General features: G+C 34.5%; 1 protein-coding gene across 7 annotated transcripts in view; it reads right to left on the bottom strand.

Moving 5' to 3' along the window:
• The window catches only part of MBNL3 (muscleblind like splicing regulator 3), a 125898-nt gene that overhangs the window by 53487 nt on the left and 52458 nt on the right, over positions 1–19953 (bottom strand). For 6 of the 7 annotated variants that reach the window (XR_006787335.1, XM_045852153.1, XM_045852157.1 and 3 more), the window contains exons 1-2: positions 19040–19149; positions 16891–17760 (exon numbers count right to left, since the gene is read on the bottom strand). Coding sequence is in view for 6 of the 7 variants with exons in the window: in XM_045852153.1 (XP_045708109.1) it covers positions 16891–17067 (177 nt within the window). In the remaining variant the exon portion in view is untranslated. Of the gene's footprint in view, positions 1–16890; positions 17761–19039; positions 19150–19953 lie in introns of those variants that run through there. The other variant, XM_045852154.1, reaches the window with a different exon arrangement.

The following is a 19953-nucleotide window of genomic DNA, read 5'->3' as shown; positions in this document are numbered from 1 at the left end:
GTTAAGAAATAGTGGACACTCCTGGTTGGTGTAGCTCAGTGGATTGAATGTTGACTGGCACACCAAAGGGTCAGCAGTTTGATTTTCAGTAAGGGAAAATGCCTGGGTTGTCAGCCAGGTCCCCAGTGGGGGGCACAGCAGAGGCAACCACCCATTGATATTTCCCTCTCTTTCTTCTTCCTTTACTCTCTCTCTAAAAATAAATAGAAGGCTGGGATGGTGGGGAGGAGTTGGGGGAAAGGCAGAAAACTGTACTTGAACAACAATAAAAATGTTAAAAAATAAAAATAAAAATAAATAAAATATTTTTAAAAAGAAATAGATAGTTCTCGAAGTTCAGAATTTCAGATATCTTGTAATGGGATTTGTGTAACAAAGCATCAGTCTTAATAATAGCCGTATCATAGGTCCTTTCTCACCAGGTAGTCCATTGCAAACTTGGCTTCAAGGATATGAGAAAATATTTTGAGCTATGCTCCCATAAAACAACATTTTAAATGAGTTGTGATAAATTCTAGTTACTTTTCAGAACAATATTTGACCCATAACAGGTTGAACTGCTACTGCAATATTTTCAGCTGACCTGTGACATTTCCCCCAGCTGACCAAGACATTGTGCTAATGAGTATATAATAAAATCAGACATCAAAGAGTTTCAAGCAGTGAAGATGTACATGATCCACAGGCCAGTTATAGTCCCCAATTCTGGCTAGCTAACTCAGTAAAACAAGGTTTAGGGAGAAGGATGGACAAGGGAGTAGAGATAGTTCAGTGTCCTGACCCTCAGCAATTAAACAAAACTTAATATCATTATGTTAGATAACTTTGTATAAAAATAAAGTACACCCTGCCTCTTTTCCTCCTTCTCAAATTTAATAGCCCAAGTGATTGTCAAAGAACTAAATGTGAACATTAATTTAAAGTATTGATCTAATTACACTATCATGAAACAGTAAGTGAAGGAGGGATTAAGAAAGTGAAAGTTGGCTTTTCCCCATTTTTTAATTTCAGAAAGTGAAGGAGAGCAACAAAACCTCACAGGCAGAACATCCCAGTATAATGTGGGACAGTCTGAACAAGATAAAAGCCAGATGCTTTGGGTTTAATAAAGCAGTAGCCCAGCTGATGTTTACTCCATTTCCTTCTCCAGAGAGGAAAAACACTAAAATGACTAGAAGAACATGGGAGTCCTAGGGCTCTTTTGATAATTGCTTATGTGACCTTGGGCAAGTGAGTCATCTCCCCTGGATGTGCAATTTCTAACATGGTAACAATTTAAACTGAATGGTCTTCCTTCTAAATCCAAAATGCCTTCATTTGTCAGATATGCATGCTTTCTTAAATCTGACTCATTCAGATTGTTGGAGTCAGTTGCAGAATAAACCATTTCATGGGTTTCAGAGCATTCTCCTTACCATCCCCAAAATTTAAAAAAGAAAATAGAATGAGGAAAAATGAAAATAAACAATATCCCACTGTTTTGAGCATTAAAAGACAGGCATGCACATGTAAGACTAAAAAAGCTAACTTAAATTTTTATTTTTTAAATAATTTTAGACTTACAAAAGATTGCAAAACTAGTACAGAGACCCTGTATACCCTTCACTCAAATTCCTGCAATGTCAACAATTTACATACCATACATAGCACTGTTATCAAAATCAGGAAATTAACTCTATTACAATATCATTAACTAAAATAGAGAACATATTTGAACTTAACCAATTTCCCCCCGATATATTTTCTGTTGCAGGACCCCATTTTGCATCTACTTGTCATGTCTCCTCCAATCTGTGTCAGTCCCTCAGTCTTTCATTATCTTTCACAATCTTGATGCACTGGCCATTGGAATCTCCTTCAGATTGGCTCCTGTGTCCTCTTGTCATGCTCCAGACTTTTTGGAAGAATTCCTTATTTCCTGATATAAAGCATTACAGGTTCACCTTGTATTTGACCTGCCCTCCCCTGATCCAGAATCAGCCATTACTCCAAGGAGCCTTAGTTCCTTTATTGAAGAATGGTATTAGAAACCAGGATTTGGGAACTAGGTGTGCTTATTACTGTTGGGGTGCCATTGCTTATAGCCCTCCTAAAACATAGCTAGAAAATATACTTAAGCATATTAACCCATGAATAGACACACATCTATATCTATTTCTGTACCTGCATATCTATATATGTATTAAATTAAAGATGAGTTCACACTGATGTCTTCCCTTTTATCCCCCACACAGGATTCATTCTAGCCTTCTGCTTTCCTTATTTTTAATTATTTTCTCTGTGAGAAACTTGGCTATCTTTATTATCTATTCACTTATTTGTTGAACCCTAGTATCTACATAAAGTATTTTCATACATCTGTGAGCAACAGAGTTACTAACTAGACCCCACTATTAGTGTTTAATTCTGTTTACCTTTAATATGAATATAACACCTTCAGGTTTCTTTTGATTAATGTGAACATGGCATTATCTTCTTCCATCCTTTTAATTATTTCTTAAAATGTCATTGAATTTATTGGATTGACATTGGTTAATAAAATTACATAGGTTTCAGGCATACAATTCTATAATACATCATCTATATATTGTATTGTATATTCACCATCCAGAGGCAAGTCTCTTTCTGTCACCATTTATCCCTCCTTTATCCTTTTTTACCTCCCTCTTTTTCCCTCTGGTACTCATCATACTGTTCTCTGTGTCTATGAGGGTTTTTTTCTTAATCTCTTCACCCTTTTCACCAAGCCCCTCAGCCCTTTACCCTCTGGGAACTTACTATATTTAATTTTAGAACATTGTATTAAGATATTATTCATATACCACAAACATCACCCTTTTAAAGTATACACATCTTTTAAAGTGGTTTTTAGTACATTCACCAACTTATATAGCCATTATCATTATCTAATTACAGAACATTTTCATCATCCCAAAAAGAAACCTTGTACTCATTAGTAGTCATTTTCCACTGTCCCCTCACCCATTCTCCCCTCCCAACCCAATTGCCCTGGCAACCATTAATCTTCTTTCTGTCTATGAAGTTGCTAACTCTGGATATTTAACATAGATAAAGTCACACAACATGTAGTCTTTCTGAGCTGGCTTTTTTCACTTGGCATAATATTTTCATGGTTCATCCATGTTGTAGTATATATTCATACTTTTTTTCCTTTTTATAACTGAGTAACGTTCCATTGTATCAAACCACATTTTAAAATGTATCCATCAATTAATAATCAGCTGTTTTTCAATTTTAATTAAAAACATTATCAATTCAAAAATTAAAATTTAAAAATACAAAGGAAAAGAAACCTCTGCATTAAAAGAAAGGTTTTCTAAATAATCATCATAGAAATAATGTATAAAGAAGAATAATGTGGGAAAAAGCTTTGTTGCTGCTTTGCCAAAGGACTCACAAGAGTCAAGCGAAGATTATACTATTGGCTAAGATTTATCAGAACAAAGATACAGGGGGAAAGCAGCCAGAAAAAGATATACATTAGGAGAAACTAGAGAAGCCTAGCACTGTCTTCCAATGTCTTTCTTTATCTGAAACCACACAGGACATGCCATCCCCTCTGAGTCTTAACCATGATATACACAGCCTTCCCTGATCTCCTTAGAGCCATCACCTTTCTGACCTCATCTCCTACAGCTGTCCTGCCATCCCAGTAATCTTGATTTTCCTGAAACACACCAGGTTCATTCTTGCTTCAGGGTGTTTGCTGTTCTCTTTGCCTGGAATGTTCTCAGGAATCCTCATACCTCTCACTCCCTCACCTCCTTTATCCCTCTCCTCAAATACTACTTCATTAAGGAGGCCTTCCTGAGCATTTTCTCTAAAACAGAAGCCCCTGCTATTCTCCGTGTCCTTTCCCTGACTCATTTTTTCACACCTGACAATATATCATTAACCCAAACATTTACTTCCTATTTGCCTGCTCCTCCCCAACTAGATTGTATACTCCTTGGGGGCCAGACTGTTTCTAGCCATTACACAATGGCTGGAAGACAAGGAGTGCTCAGTAGTTACCTATCCAGTGAATGAATGAATGAATCAGATATAGGTATAGGCACCGAATGGAGGGGGAGATGGAAGGTATTTGGAATACTATAAGATTTCACATTCTTAGCTCCAGACTACATGAAATACTCAACTTTTCACTCAAGGCTTGAGTATGCAAATATTATATTAAATATTATAAAATTTATTTAACAGATATGACTCGTTTTCCCTTAGATGCTAGTCCTAACAAGGTTCTCTCTCTCTCTCTCTCTCTCTCTCTCTCTCTCTCTCTCTCTCTCTCTCTCTCTCTCTGAATAGAAGTAACACTTTTGCAAAAGAAAATATATACAATGCAGAAAGGACTAAAGTAGAAAGTGACAGTCCTCTGGGCTGGAGGTTAAGGAGTGGGGGAGGGCAGGAAAAGGGGAGCATGCTCACTGTGACAGGGATGGCTGAAACACAATGGCTACATCAGAGCATCTGTGTCAATTGGCTCATCAAAATGTCCTCACAGGAAAATTGGTCACATCAGAATGTCTTGCTCTGCTATTTATGTCCTTTGCCTATTTTTCTAATAATATAATTTTTTTATTTTTATGCTTTTAAAGATTTTATTGATTTATTTTTAAGGAAAGGGGAAGGAAGAAAGACAGGGAGAGAACATCACTGTGTGGTTGCCTCTCGTGCACCCCCTAGTGTGGACCTGGCCCCAGACATGTGCCCTGACTGGGAATTGAACTGGTGACCCTTTGGTTCACAGGCTGGTGCTCAATCCACTAAGCCACAACAGCCAAGGCTAAGAAAATATTTTTTAATGTTTGTGGTTTTTATTTGCAAAATTCATTGTATATTAAAGTAATCGGTCATATAGGTCACAATTTTTCCAAATTATTTCTTGTCTTTTAACTGTGGTGTTTTCAGCCATTAAGAAATTATTTTTATTGTATGGTATGTTCTAATAACCCTTTGCCTTTATTGATTCTGCCTTTGAAAGAATACTTAGAAGGTCTTCCCCACACAGAATTATGTGTTCACCTCCACATTATTCTAGTACTGTCATGATTTAATCTTATTTTTGATGTTTAAATTTTCAGGGCACCCAGAAATTATTTGTTGAAAATATATTTCTTGAGTACTTATGATGAGCCAGGCCCTGTTCCAAACACCTCACTTGGATCATCTCATTTGAATGCTCAGTAACTACAGAGAGAGATGATAGTAGGTTCTTTGTTTTCACTGGTGAGGAAACTTGGGGATAAGGAGGTTTGGTACTTACCCAAGACCTCACAGCTGGCAAAACTTGGCCCATTCAAAGGTAAAGTTGACATAAGGTTGTTGTTAGGATTAGAGTCAGCATATGTAAAGTTTCTGGTATATAGTAGGCAGTCAATAGAAGGTGGAGTTTATTATTATTATTATTATTGTTGTTGTTGTTGTTGTTGTTATTCTGACATAGTTCTCATAGACATAGTTTCTGATCACTACATACTATCTAAAGAATGGTATTTTTAATTAAGTATATTTCTAAAATATTATTCCTTCACAAGTATGAAAGTCTTCTGGGTTTCCATGGAACAAATTAACCTTTTTTTATAAAGAAACAGTTGTCACTAAAATAAATTTTGAAAGGAAATACACCAACATGTGAAGAGTTTCATTGGGTAATGCAATTTTATTTTTTAAAAATCTGTGTTGCTATACCACAGTTTTCTAAAAAGAGTGTGTTTTTATTTTATTTTTTAAGATTTTATTTATTTATTTATAGAGAGGGAAGGGAGGGAGATAGAGAGAAAGAAAGAGAGAAACATCAATGTGTGGTTGCTGGGGGTTATGGCCTAAACCCAGGCATGTACCCTGGCTGGGAATCGAACCTGCGACAATTTGGTTTGCAGCCTGCGCTCAATCCACTGAGCTACGCCAGCCAGGGTGTTTTTATTTTCTGATCATAAAAATAGCTCCTACAAAGGGTTAATATTAAAAATATGTAAGGAACACATACAACTAAACACCAAAAAAACAATCTGAGTAAAAAATGGACAGAAGACCTGAACAAACAATTCTTCCAAGAAGACATAAAATTGCCAGCAGATATATGAAAAGAAGCTCAATTCAATAGCTATTAGGGAAATGCAAATCAAAACTACAATGAGACACCAACTCACATCTGTTAGAATGGTTCACATCTGTTAGAATGCCTAGTATAACAAGTGTTGGAGAAAAAGGAACCTTTGTTCATTGCTGGTGGGAGTGTAGACTGGTATAATCACTATGGAAAATAGTATGGATATCACTACAAATATATAAATATAGTTACCATACAACCCAGTAATCCCTCTTCTGAGTAAGGAACTACCTGAAAAACTTGAAAACATTTATTTGCAAAGATATATGCACCCCCCTATTCATTGCAGCATTATTGACAATGGCCAAGATGTGGGAACAACCAGAGTCCTATGACAGATGATTAGATAAAGAAGATGTGGTACATATATACTATGGAGTACTACTCAGCCATAAGAAAATATGAAATACTGCCATTTGTGACAACATGTATGAACCTTGAGAATATTATGCTAAGCTAAGTAAGTCAGGCAGAATAAGTCACAAACCATATGATTTCACTTATATGTGTGAAATAAAACTGAAAGCAACACATAAAACACAAGAAAATAAACAAACAAAAACTCATAGATAAGAGTATGGTGGTTCCTGAAGGGAAAGGAGGTAGTGAAGTAGTAAAGAATAAAGGGAACCAAATATATGGAGACCAAAGATGATTTGGCTTTGGGTGGTGGGCACACAATGCAATATACAGATCATGTATCATAGAATTATACAACTGAAATCTATATCATCTTATTAACCAATGTCACTCCAATAAATTTAATTAAAAATACATGCCTTATATAAAAATTCACTAAAAATAGATCATAGCATTAAATGTGAAATGTAAAACTATAAAACTTTTCCCAAAAACATAGCAGAAAATCTTCAGGACCTAAAGTGAGGCAAAGTGTTCTTAGAATATAACCAAAATTATAATCTATAAATTGATAAATTAGACCTCACTAAATTTTAACTTGTTCTCTGTGAAAGCCCATTTGAGTTAAATAAAAAGATGATTTATGACTGAAAGAAAGCATTTCCAAATTATATCCCCAACAAAGGACTAGTATCCAGAATAAATAAAGAACACTCACATTCCCACAGTATAAAACCAAACAATCTAATTAGAAAATGGGCAACAGACATTAATGGACATTTTAACAAAGAGGATATACAGATGAAAATTAATCATATAAAAAGATGTTCAATACCACTGTTCATCAAGAGAATTAATTTAAAAGCACAAGATATCACTATATACTTATTAGAATTGCTAAAATAGAAAAATAATGATGATATGAAATGCTGGCAAGGATCCAGAGACAGTGGATCACTCATATATGGCTAGTAGAAATATAAAATTTTATAGCCATTATGGATAATAATTTGGTAGTTTCTTATAAAACCAAACATGCACCTGTTAAATGGCTCAGTAATTACACTCTTGAGAATTTATTTCACAGAAATAGCCAAAAACTGGAATTAGTCTAGATGTTTTCAACAAGTGAGTGGTGAAATGGTTAAATAAACTGTGGTATGTATATACTATGGAATACTACTCAGCAATAAAAATGAACGAAGTATTAATACATGCAGCAACTTGGCTAAATTAATCTTCAACAGAAAAAGTCATTCCCCAAAAGGTTACTGAATGTATTATTTCATCTGTATAACATTTTGAAATAAAAATATAGAAATAAGAAAAACATTAGTGATTGCCAGAGGTTAAGGACAGGGATAGGTGAGAAGGGAAAGGATGTAATTATAAAAAGATAACTTGAAGGATCTTTCTGGTGTTGAGAATGTTTAGGACATTGATTGTGATGGTGGATATTCAAAACTACATAGGTCATAAAATTTCATAGAACTTAATACACACAAATATTAGTACAATTAAAACTGGGGAAATTTGAATAAAATTGGTAGTTTTTATCAATGTTGAAATACTTGTGATATTATATTATAGTTTTGTAAAATATTATTGGCAAAAACTTGGAAACCTGTTTTAGAGATTTTTCTGTATCATTTCTTATAACTGCTCATGAATCTGCAATTATCTCAATAAAATCTTTAATTAATAAAAAGAAAAATAGAGGACTTTCAGCCAAGACAGAGGTGTAGGTAGATACAGTTTGCCTTCTTGCAACCAAATGAAGACCAACAACAAATTTAAAAACAAAAAAACAACCAGAACTGCCAGAAAATCTAACTGTATGGAAGTCCAAAAACCAAGGGGTCAAAGAAGAAACATTGATTCAGACTAGTAGGAGGGGCAGAGATGGGCAGCCAGGGCAGAGAGGATTTGCAGCAAGTTCATGGCTGGAGGACCAGGAGGGTGAGGCAGCAGCTGGTAGACCAAGGAGGCTGAGGTGGCAGTGGGCAGGCCAGTGGTCACACATTTGCATGCAGATAAGCCAAGAAGAACAACTGGGGAGTGAGACAGATCATGCAACCCAGGGTTCCAGCATGGGAGAAAAAAGCCTCAAAACCTCTGGCTGTAAAAACCTGTCTGGATTACAGCAGCAGGAGAAACTCGTAGCCTCACAAGAGAGTTTGTTGGAGAGACCCACAGGGTCCTAGAATGTACACAAACCCAGCCACCCTGAAATCAGCACCAGAAGGGCCTGCTTTGCTATGTGGGTTGCCCTGCCCTGGCGAATACTTGAGACTTTGCCCCTTCCAATGTAAGTGGTGCACTGAGACAAAAAAAATAAGGCCTAAATGAAAGAATAGATCAAAACTCTGAAACTAGAACTAAGTGATGAAGAGATAGCCAACCTATCAGATGCGGAGTTCAAAACACAGGTAATCGGAATGCTCACAGAAATGGTTGCGTATGTTCACAAAATAGAAGAAAAAGTGAAGGCTATGCAAAGTGAAATAAAGCAAAATTTACAGGGAACCAACAGTGATGGGAAGGAAACCAGGACTCAGATCAACAATTTGGACCACAAGGAAGAAATAGACATTCAACCAGAACAGAATGAAGAAACAAGAATTCAAAAAAAAAACGAAGAGAGGCTTCCGAACATCCGGGACAACTTGAAATGTTCCAACATTCAAATCATAAGGGTGCCAGGAGGAAAAGAGGAAGAGCAAGAAATTGAAAACTTATTTGAACACAAAATGAAGGACAACTTCCCCAACCTGGCTAAGAAAATAGCCAGGAAGTCCAAGAAGCTCAAATGATCCCAAAGAAGATGGACTGAAGGAAGCAAGCACCAAGGCACATCATAATTACATTACCCAAGATTAAAGATAAGGAGAGAATCTTCAAAGCTATAAGAGAAAAGGAGACAGTTGCCTACAAAGGAGTTCCCACAAGACTATCAGTTGATTTCTCAAAAGAAACCTTGCAGGCAAGAAGGGGCTGGAAAGAAGTATTCCAAGTCATAAAAAGCAAGGACCTACATCCAAGAGTACTCTATCCAGCAAAGCTATCATTTAGAATAGAAGGGCAGATCAAGTGCTTCCCAGATAAAGTCAAGTTAAAGGAGTTCATCATCACCAAGCCCTTATTATATGAAATATTAAAGGAATTTATCTAAGAAAAAGATGATCAAAAATATGATCAAATGACAACAAACTCACAATTATCAAAAACTGAACCTAAAAACAAAAACAAAAACAAACTAAACAAACAACTAGAATAGGAACAGAATCATAGAAATGGAGGTCACATGGAGGATTATCAGAGGGGAGTGGGAGGGGGAGGATCAAGGAAAAGGTACAGGGAATAAGCATAAATTGTAGGTACAAAATAGACAGGGAGAGGTTAAGAATAGAATGGAAATGGGAAAGCCAAGGAAATTTGATATATGACCCATGGGCATGTACTAAAGGGAGGGAATGTGGGTGGGAGGGAGTGTGCAGGGCAGAGGGAAATAAAGGGAGCAAATGGGACAACTGTAATAGCGAATGGGAAAACAGTAATAGCATAATCAATAAAATATACTTAAAATAGAAAAATAGTCACAATGATTGGTATATATTTTTTTAATTCAATGAATGAGAGATCAGCAGTATCTGGATTTCTTTTTTTGGTAACTTGAAAAGAACAGGAAGATAATAGGAAGGATAAATGGAGGTAGAGGTTGATCTCAAGGATCACCTAAGGAGAGTAATAGAACATGGTGGCAAGGATGCAGAAGGTAAGGTCAGGTTTATATGGCATATATACTATTATATAAAAGACATAAAGACTAGAAGAAAATACATAGAAATGTTAGTGGTGGCAATGGATGGTTGGGATGACACTTTACTACATTTTATTTATATTTTGTTACATTTTATTTTTGTTGTAATGTTCTTATATATGATTTTAATATTTTAATATTCTGTTTTACTTTCATAAAGATATATAACTTTTAAAATTGATGGGCAATGTTATTTATTGTGAAAATAAAGGCAGAAAATATGATCTGTTAGAGGTAGCTGTAGGGACTGACTCCAGTGTAGGGGCACCCTATAGGACCATGTGACAGTGACATGCACATCACAAAACTTATTTAGCTTCCCATACTCCAGACAAGAAAAAGCTAAAGGAGTTTTTTTTAAACACCAAATCAGTATTGGAAGAAATGTTAAAAGGCTTGCTTTAAGAAGAAGAAAAAGAAAAAGAAACTGCAGAAAACTAGTTTAAAAATAAAATGGCAATAAATGCATATCTATCAAATCACCTTAAATGTAAAGGACCTCAATGCTCTGACCTAAAGACAAGAATAGCTGTATGGATAAGAAAACAAAACCCATATATAAGCTATCTACATCAAACCCATCTTAGATCTGAAGACACACACAGACTAAAAGTAAAGGAATGGAAAAAGATATTTCATGCAAATGGAAAGGGGTAAAAAAGCTGGAGTAGCAACATTTATTTCTGACAAATTAGACTTAAAAACCAAGGCAAAAGAGACAAAAACACTACATAATGATAAAGGGAGCAATCAAACAAGAGGCTATGACCCTAGTAAACCTTTATTCACCAAGCATAGGAACACCTAAATATGTAAAGCAAATCTTGATGGGCATAGAGGGAGAGAGTGACAGAAATACAGTCATAGTGGGGGATTTGAACACCCCATTTACTTCAATGGATAGATCTTCCAGACAGAAAATCAACAAGGAGACAGTGGCCTTAAATGATACACTAGATCAAATGGATTTAATTGATACCTTCATATCATTTTACCCAAAAGCAGTAGAATATACATTCTTCTCAAGTGCACATGGAATGTTTTCTAGGATAGACCACATGTTAGGACACAAAACAAGTCTCAATAAATTTGAGAAAATTGAAATCACATCAAGCATCTTCTCTGACCACAATGCTATGAAACTAGGAAACAATTATAAAAAGAACATTGAAAAATACACAAAGACATGGAAAGTAAATAACATGTTATGAAACAATAAATTGGTTAACAATGAGATCAAGGAAGAAATCCAAAGATCCAATGAAACAAATGAAAATGAGACCACAACAACCCAAAATCTGTGGGACACTGGGAAAGCAATCCTAAGAGGAAAATTCATAACATACAGGCCTATCTCAAAAAATAAAAAAAGAAAAGAAAGAAAAAGCTCAGATAAACAATATGACATTACACTTAAAGGAACTTGAAAACAAACAGTAAATAAAGACTAAAGTGAGTAGAAGGAAGGAAATAAAGATCAGAGCAGAAATAAGTGAAATAGAGTCTAAAAAAGGACATAAAATATCAATCAATCCAAGAGCTGGTTTTTGAAAAGATAAATAAGATTGACAAAACCACAACCAGACTCATCAAGAAGAAAGAGAGGACCTCAATAAATAAAACAGGAAATGAAAGAGGAGGAATAACAACTGACACCAAAGAAATACAAAGGATTATAAGAAATTAATACGAACAACTATATGCCAACAAATTGGACAACCTGGATGAAATGGATCTATTCCTAGAAATATACAATCTTCCAAAACTAAATCAGGAAGAATCAGCAAATCTTAATCGGCAGATTATACCTAGTGAAACTGAAGCAGTAATAAAAAAAACTCCCACCAAACAAAAGTCCTGGACCAGATAGCTTCATAGGGGAATTTTACCAAATATTCCAAGAACTAACACCTCTCCTTCTCAAACTATTTCAAAAAATTCAAGAGGAGGGAAGGTTCCCAATCTCATTTTACAAGGCCAGAATCATCCTAATTCTAAAACCAGATGAAGACACTACAAAAAATGGAAATTATAGGCCAATATCCCTGATGACTATAGATGCTAAAATTCTCAACAAAATATTAGCAAACCAAATACAGCAATGAGTCAAAAAGATCATACATCATGATCAAGTGGGATTTATTCCAGGAATGCAAGTTTGGTACAACATTCACAAATCAATAAATGTGATTCACCACATAAACAAAATGAAGGATAAATCCCTGTACAATTTTTACAACTTTTGTGCAGGTCTATATACTTATTTTAAAATTAAAAGTTTAAAAAGTGAGAGTGAGCTATCTACATGTATTTAAATACTAATTGCAATTCAATTTTTCTTTCAAAAGTTGTTTTTGAGATGTCAAAAATAGCATTGATTTCTACCAAAGATTCTTTTTAAGGTCAGTATCATGGAAGATAAAGATCCTTAAGTAAAATGTTATTTTCTTTGAGTTAAGGATGATGGGTGCTGCCTTTGTGCATTTGTAGTGTAGCAGACCCCTCTGTTGGAGCTCATAAATGTTTCTAAGACTTAGATAATTCAGCAAACCTTGGGATTATGTTGCTAGCAATTTTCTTCTCCCAGTATTTTTCCCTTAGAAAACAAGAATGAGCTACATATTCAGTCAAAAATGATTAAATTTTAAACTTGTGAAAACTGCTGTGACTAGTGATACTAGAAGTGAATATACTGGTAACTCGGCACAATTTGACCTACAAGGACAGAGTCATATTCATATGCCTACAAAACAGGTTTCTCTTGTAAAAATATTCTGCCTGTGATTATATGTGATGTTTGAAGATAGTGTAGAGCTGTTTTATGTGTGGCCCTTACCCAGTTAAAATATTTTAGGAATGCATATGGGTTGACATGACTGTCCTGTGACTATGACTGCTGCTAAAGCCTTTCCTGAGAACTTTTTGTTACCAAACTACCTAAACTGGTGGGTGAGTTGGGCAGATGTGATGGATGTTGATGTGTCATAATGAAATAATGACAGTATTTATATTCTTTCTGGAAAAGAGATGGCTGATATCACACTGCTTTAGGTATGCAAGGAAAGGTTCAAGATATCATGACATTGTTGAAGCAGAATACATGAAAACAACAATCTCAGCTATGAAAATAATCTCAAAGATTTTAGGTTTGTATTTTTATTGATGATGTTTTGTTAACTCCCAAGGATGCTCACTAAAAATACACACCCAAATCAATTTAAAATTGTAATATCAAGATTTTGGTGCAGAACAGGTTAAGCAATACTTCAGAGAAAAAATTTTAAATAAATTGTGTCAAGCAGACTAGGCAATTGAGTCAAAACAGCTGCATATCAACATGATACAAGACTCTTATGGAACTGGAAATTAATCTATGGGCTGCACTGTCTAGGGACCTATCTGAAGATAGTGCAACCTTCATCACTGAACATTCAACATTCATGGAGTGATGGGCATAGCACTTCATCACAATGCACAATTAACCGTCAAGCTTGCCCTCCATATGTTCACAAGATTTCCTCATCATGAAGTCAGTATGAGATATTATATCTATTGTGCCTATTATGAAGGTAAAAAGGGCCGTCAACATCTAGCAGAGTACCTAGTGGTAAAGGAGTCATTACAAATACTAAATAACAAACAAACAAAAAAACAGTGGCCAAACTCATGAAATGATTACTTCAGTTATTTAACCACTCAAGAAAGAAGAAACAGTGCACAGAAGCATTTCAAAGGTGTTTCAATTATACAAACTCAAGGAGGATAGCAAATGTTGCAATAACCATTGATGTGTGTTATTTGTGTGTTATAGGTATGATAGTAGTACAATCCACATAAATCAATTACCCTTAATTTAGCATACCTTTCAAGCATATCACAAATAAAAAATAATATAAAGGAACTACAAAGCTTTTGTGCAGACATGAAACTATGACAAATGTGTTATCTAAAGAGCAAAACAACTGTTTGAAAGGTATTGTATATTTATTTACTTTTTAAAAAGATTTTACTTATTTTTAGAGAGAGGGGAAGGGGGGGAGAGAGAGAGAGAGAAACATCAATGTGTGATTGCCTCTCATGCACCCCCTACTGAGGACTGGCCCACAACCCAGGCATGTGCCCTGACTGGGAATCGAACCAGCAACACTTTAGTTTGCAGGCCAGCAATCAGTCCATTGAGACACACCAGCCAGGGCTGAAATGCATTGTATATTTAGAATATTATTAAGGTTTTCATTAAAATTTAAGAATGTAATGATGATGTAAATCATCTATATCTTGTGTGAGTGGTCATCAGGTGGTAACAAAATGCAAAATTATTTTTAGAACTCTGAATGCTGTGAATAGATAATATATTTAAATAATTAACTGGATTATTAATATTGATTGGCCATTATTTATGTAGTTTTTGAATTAAACATTTTCCAAGCTTTAAAAGTGATAGTGCAGTGTGCATTTTGTTAACAATCCTTTTCCACATTACTCTTCCTCAAAATGTTTCCTATACGGCATTCTATTGCCTTTAAATGGAAGAACTCATCTGAACTGTAACAATAATTAGGAATATCCCATGTCTTCTTCCACCAGATGCCTGGGAAGATAGACTTTACAAAGCCTGAAAGGAGCTCTGTATCAAAGAGTAAACCATAAAAACAGTCATACTTAGCTTGAAGAACTAACATCATATTCAGGCAACTACATTTGGGCATATACACTTGGAATATGAGTTTGCAGTTTTAAATAATAAACAATAACTTAATAGAACTGTTTGGAAGACTCCTAAAACATCTGAATTAATAGTAAGGACACCTTTCATTTATTTCACTTTTTAAAATTTATTTTTTATTTTATTTTTTCCAGCACCATTTATCTCCCCTATACCTTCTTCCACCTCCACATACCCCTGGTGATAGATGGTTTTTCATTACTTTTATTGAAATTGCCACAATAATTGTGGAGGTTAAGTAGAGAAGAATGCTCATCTATGAGAGATGAAATAATATAAATTGTATCAGATTAAGTAGCTGAGGTCAATAGTGGGGCTGAGACTGTAGCCCAGATCTCCTGAAAAAATATGTAAAGTTCCTAGTGCAGTGACAGATTCTCTTTATGGACTAGATGAAAGATATATTTCTTCCCCCAGCTAACGCAGGGCTCTTTTCCACCCCATGGCAGTACCCAGTTCTACAGTAATAGATTTAAGTAATATACAAAATAATTGTAGGTGAAACTTGAATGATACTGAAATGAAAAAAAAAGAATAAACACTTTAGTCATAATATTTCCTGCAAATAAGAGCAATCTAGAGATTTTTAATGGTAGTAATTACCATTATCTTCATGGTAACAGGTTTTGATTCTTGAACTGGAATGGTTTGCAACAAAAAACTAGTAACCACAACATAAGTAAAAGTAGTATGTCACTCAATAAAATGTTTTCTGAAGAAAAAATACATGAAAGGATATATTTCTATTAGCCAATGCATAAAAAATGTTAATGAGGTAAAATTGGTCATGATGAGTATAAAACATTATTAAAAATTGGAAAGTTTCCTGTTATGCTTAAGTAATTTTGATGCATTTTGGAAAAAATCTTTAATGCATCCTAACAAATCTTATTAATTAAACCAGGATTCTATTGCCTTTTTTACTTCTATACCTTAACTTGTACATCTTTATCCTTCATTTAAGGATAGTTATGAATAAAACATGAACATCAGTGCATTTCCTTATATGGTAATCATATAAGCACTCTTCTACATAATATTTCACTTGCTCTCACATTTTGTTTATTCTCTAGTACATATCTTTTGTATCTGTTGACCTTGACAATAGGACATTCTTTATAAAATATACTCACAAATCTGAAATTGATCAAAAAGCAGTTTAGGAAGAGAAGACTAGTGAATCTAGTTTTATAGCAATATGGTTCAGGTAAACATTCAAAATATACTGTGACTAAGAGACTTCAAAATAGCATCATTTTCTTCCTGTATAGTGTGATTTTCACCCTATACTATCTTGGATGACTTTATCCTCTGAAAGCTGACTGGTCCCTGACAAGTGTGTTTGATAACATAGATAATAAGATACAATTTAGTAAAGGGCTTCTCTAAGTTATATGAGTATTGTGATAATTGTATTCAAAACTGAAATCGTATGCAAAGAAGTATGGCAAGGCTGCAATTTGTCATTCCTACAAAAATTCCTGAATTTTTATTTTAAGTCTATCTCTCCTGATTAGTGGCTTTGATGGGGTGAACTTTAGTCTGGCTTAGTTATACAAACACAAGGTCTACATCCCATCTTAGAAAACATGGGCAACAGGATGGGGATTGACTGCATGAACAGGGGGTAGGTTACGTGGAGGAGGGCAATGGGGGAAAACTGGGGACAGCTGTAACAGAACAACAGCAAAATATTTTTAAAAAGAACAAAAAATCAAATTAAAAACAAAGAAACAAAACTTAGCACTTTCATACTATTATTAACTTTACCAATGTGAAAGCACATCATATTTTTAAAAAAACGGAAATCAACATATTTAACTAAAACATCATGTGCATTTAGATGAGACTCACCTTTAAAGAATCAAAACAAGCCACCACTCGACCATTTTCCACATGGCAAACTCTTGGTGGATGGGCAAACTTACAGTCTGCATCAGCTCGAGAGCAGGTTCCTCTTTGAAACTCTCTACAGACTTCTAAAGTCAGCCACTTGGTGTCACGAACCAGGGAAACATTGACAGCTGTCATACTGAAAGTAAAATTAAAATCAAGTGCACCCTTGCTAGGAAAGTATTATTGCTGTTCAAAGATTAAAAATGAATTCAAGCTAAATGTAAAGACTTCACAGGTTGCTTGGTGAAATTTTTCTTTGTTAACACTTAGGTTTTTATTTAAGTCAAATTAGGTCTAGTCAAACAAAAAGCCAATCATACAACAAAAATTGTATCAGAATAACTAAAATCAAAATAGAGACCAACTCCTAAGAAGGCAACCATAAAAGTTAAAATATTGAGTGCTTTATACTGTTTTTCTGCCAAAGTTACTTCAAATAACTGGTGGACTTTCAAAAGAATTATGTGCTCTCCAGTTGATGTTTTCAATTATTCTTGCAAAAAGCATATGCTGTTGGCTGCCCTTCAACTTGTGGAATGGTCTCAGCTCAAGGGAAGAAAAGTTTTTCTCACTATTTCTTGGCTTTAAAGATTAAGATTGGTAAGGATATTATAAGTGTAAAAAATCTTGCTGCAAAATCAAGATGAGGGAAATTGAGTGTGAAAAACTGAGAATCAAACAAATAAAAAGAATGGACAAGTTGCTGAAGGTGAACTGCAAGCACACCACGTTTTGGGGGATAGTGGTGGTTAGGAGAGGGCTTTGTAAAGAGACAACTCTAGAGTGGAATCAAAGCATCAGTTTTCAGAAAAGACACTTTTCAGAAACCTGCAAGAAAAACATAAAAAATAAAATTAACAAACATAATACAAAAGATAAGTAACCAATTTCTATTTAAAAGAAGCATTTTAAACACTGACAGTGCAACACAGTACAATCAACCATTGTCAATAAAATGAGCATTTCCCAGTGTAGAATTGTGCACAGTAAAATGAAATAAATAGTTAGATTCACTGTTGCAATACAATACTGGCTAACAACACAGTTTAAAAAAGAATGCTTAATTTTGACCTGCTTTGTGACAGAAATGCATTCTGTGGCCCACTGCACAGAAAATGCAGGCCCTGACATGATAGCTTCTTACACAGTCATGATCCACCTGAATGTCTCCAGTTTTTAGAGGCTACCAAAGACCTCTCTTTAAACTGCTCTCAAAATTCAGAAAAAAGAAAGTGTTAAGAAAATTTTAGTTGCTCTAAGAGGTTAATTCTTTGTGTACTTGAAATGTAATTGTTGGTGATTATTTAAAATAGTCATGACATACCTAGCTGAAAATGAGGTAGGATAGAAGCTGAAATGTAAAATGTGCTTCAGATAAAGAAATCTTTCAAAAAGATACTGGATTTTTTTCTGTGTGTACTCTATTAGTTATTAGTGTTTGTGAAAATATATTGGAACAATTTAGAAAAAGGTTCAGCATATACAAATAAATGCAGCTTTAAGGTTTGCAGTTTAGTGTCAGCCAGGAACAATTGCTAGTGGCTCAGTTGATAAGACAAATGAAAGGTTACATTACTGTCATTGTGCCACAAACACATACCAAAATAAAAGGTATTCTCTAAAGCAAAAGTAAGCTCTGAGTTTCAGGCAAAGCAACTAATTGTTAACTTCATAAAAAAGTACAATTCAAGTTTTTAAAAATTTTTCATTTACTTTTTAAAAACAATGTCTTCTATAACTTTACAGAATCTGAATTTTTTATTTGTCCTTTCCACATTCAAGATGAAGTTCAGTATCACATAATTTTATAGATGCCAATGGAAAATTAAATTCATACAAGCAAGCATATCCACTCAAAAGTAAAATGTGTGTTTCTCTGAGTCATTCTTCATGGAAATCTTCTGAAATGTATTCTATGTAGCTTTGTCTTCTTAGAAAATATTGGACATAATTTGGCCTCTGATAGAAGACTTGGGGTCATAAATGTCCTGGGAAGTATTATAGTTGTAGTTGTCCTCTTTCAGTGGAAGATGAATATTTGTCACTTATGTTCATTTTTTACTTTAAAAATTATGTATTTAAAATTATATTTTTAATTATAGCTTACATTAAATGTTATTTTGTGTTAGTTTCAGGTGTACATTTTGGTAGTTAAACTTCTACTCTTACTTCTTCTCTTGCCAATATATCTGCCATAGGGTACTGTCCAGCTCCCTTCTGGAAAACATAGCCAACCATGAATGTTGAATATGAGTTAGTTACTCAGTGAATGAGGGGACTAAAGGTGCAAAGGGCAGAGTTTTCATGCAGAAGGTTTATGACTGCTCTTACTAGTTTAGGGGCCCTTTCACAATATGTTCCATGCAGATCCCATTGTAGAGGGCTAAGGTTATCAGACAAATGACCTCTAGAAAAAAGAAAATATATAAATCTATTATAAATATATATTTATTTACATATATAAAAACATATATCCTTTAAATGGGTGAATTGTAGAGTATGTATATTATATATTAATAATGCTAAAAGTCTACAGAGACATGACAACCAAAAAAATATACAGGGTAGTAAAAGGGTTTTAGTATATTCAAAAATCATGCAACCATCACCATTTTCTAGTTCCAGAATATTTTCATCATCCCCAAATAAGACAGCTAGTGTGAGGGGGAGCTTAGGCGGTGCAGGGGTTGAGCAAAAAGGAAAAAGGACTCATGGACATGGACAACAGTGTGATGATTGCTGGGGGTAGGAGGGTATAAGGGGACTAAAAGGTAACAGAAAAGCACAATAAAGATTAAATAAAAAAGGAAAAGTACTGTAAAAGTGTATATTCTATGAGTTTGTAAGTTTGTATTTAAAGAAATATTAAAACTATTAAAATTTAATCCTACAACTAAATTACATATAGGCTGCTTGAACATATTTGAAAGAAAAATATACCCCCCAAATTACACACACACACACACACACACACACACACACACACACACACACACATTTTGTACAGAATATAAACAATGA

Source organism: Phyllostomus hastatus, unplaced genomic scaffold (assembly GCF_019186645.2).
Source record: "Phyllostomus hastatus isolate PE091 unplaced genomic scaffold, TTU_PhHast_1.1 phas_contig_90, whole genome shotgun sequence".
NCBI classification, from domain to species: Eukaryota; Metazoa; Chordata; class Mammalia; order Chiroptera; family Phyllostomidae; genus Phyllostomus; species Phyllostomus hastatus.
The sequence above is the reverse complement of the archived record's forward strand: the minus strand, read 5'-3'. Positions and strand labels throughout refer to the sequence as shown.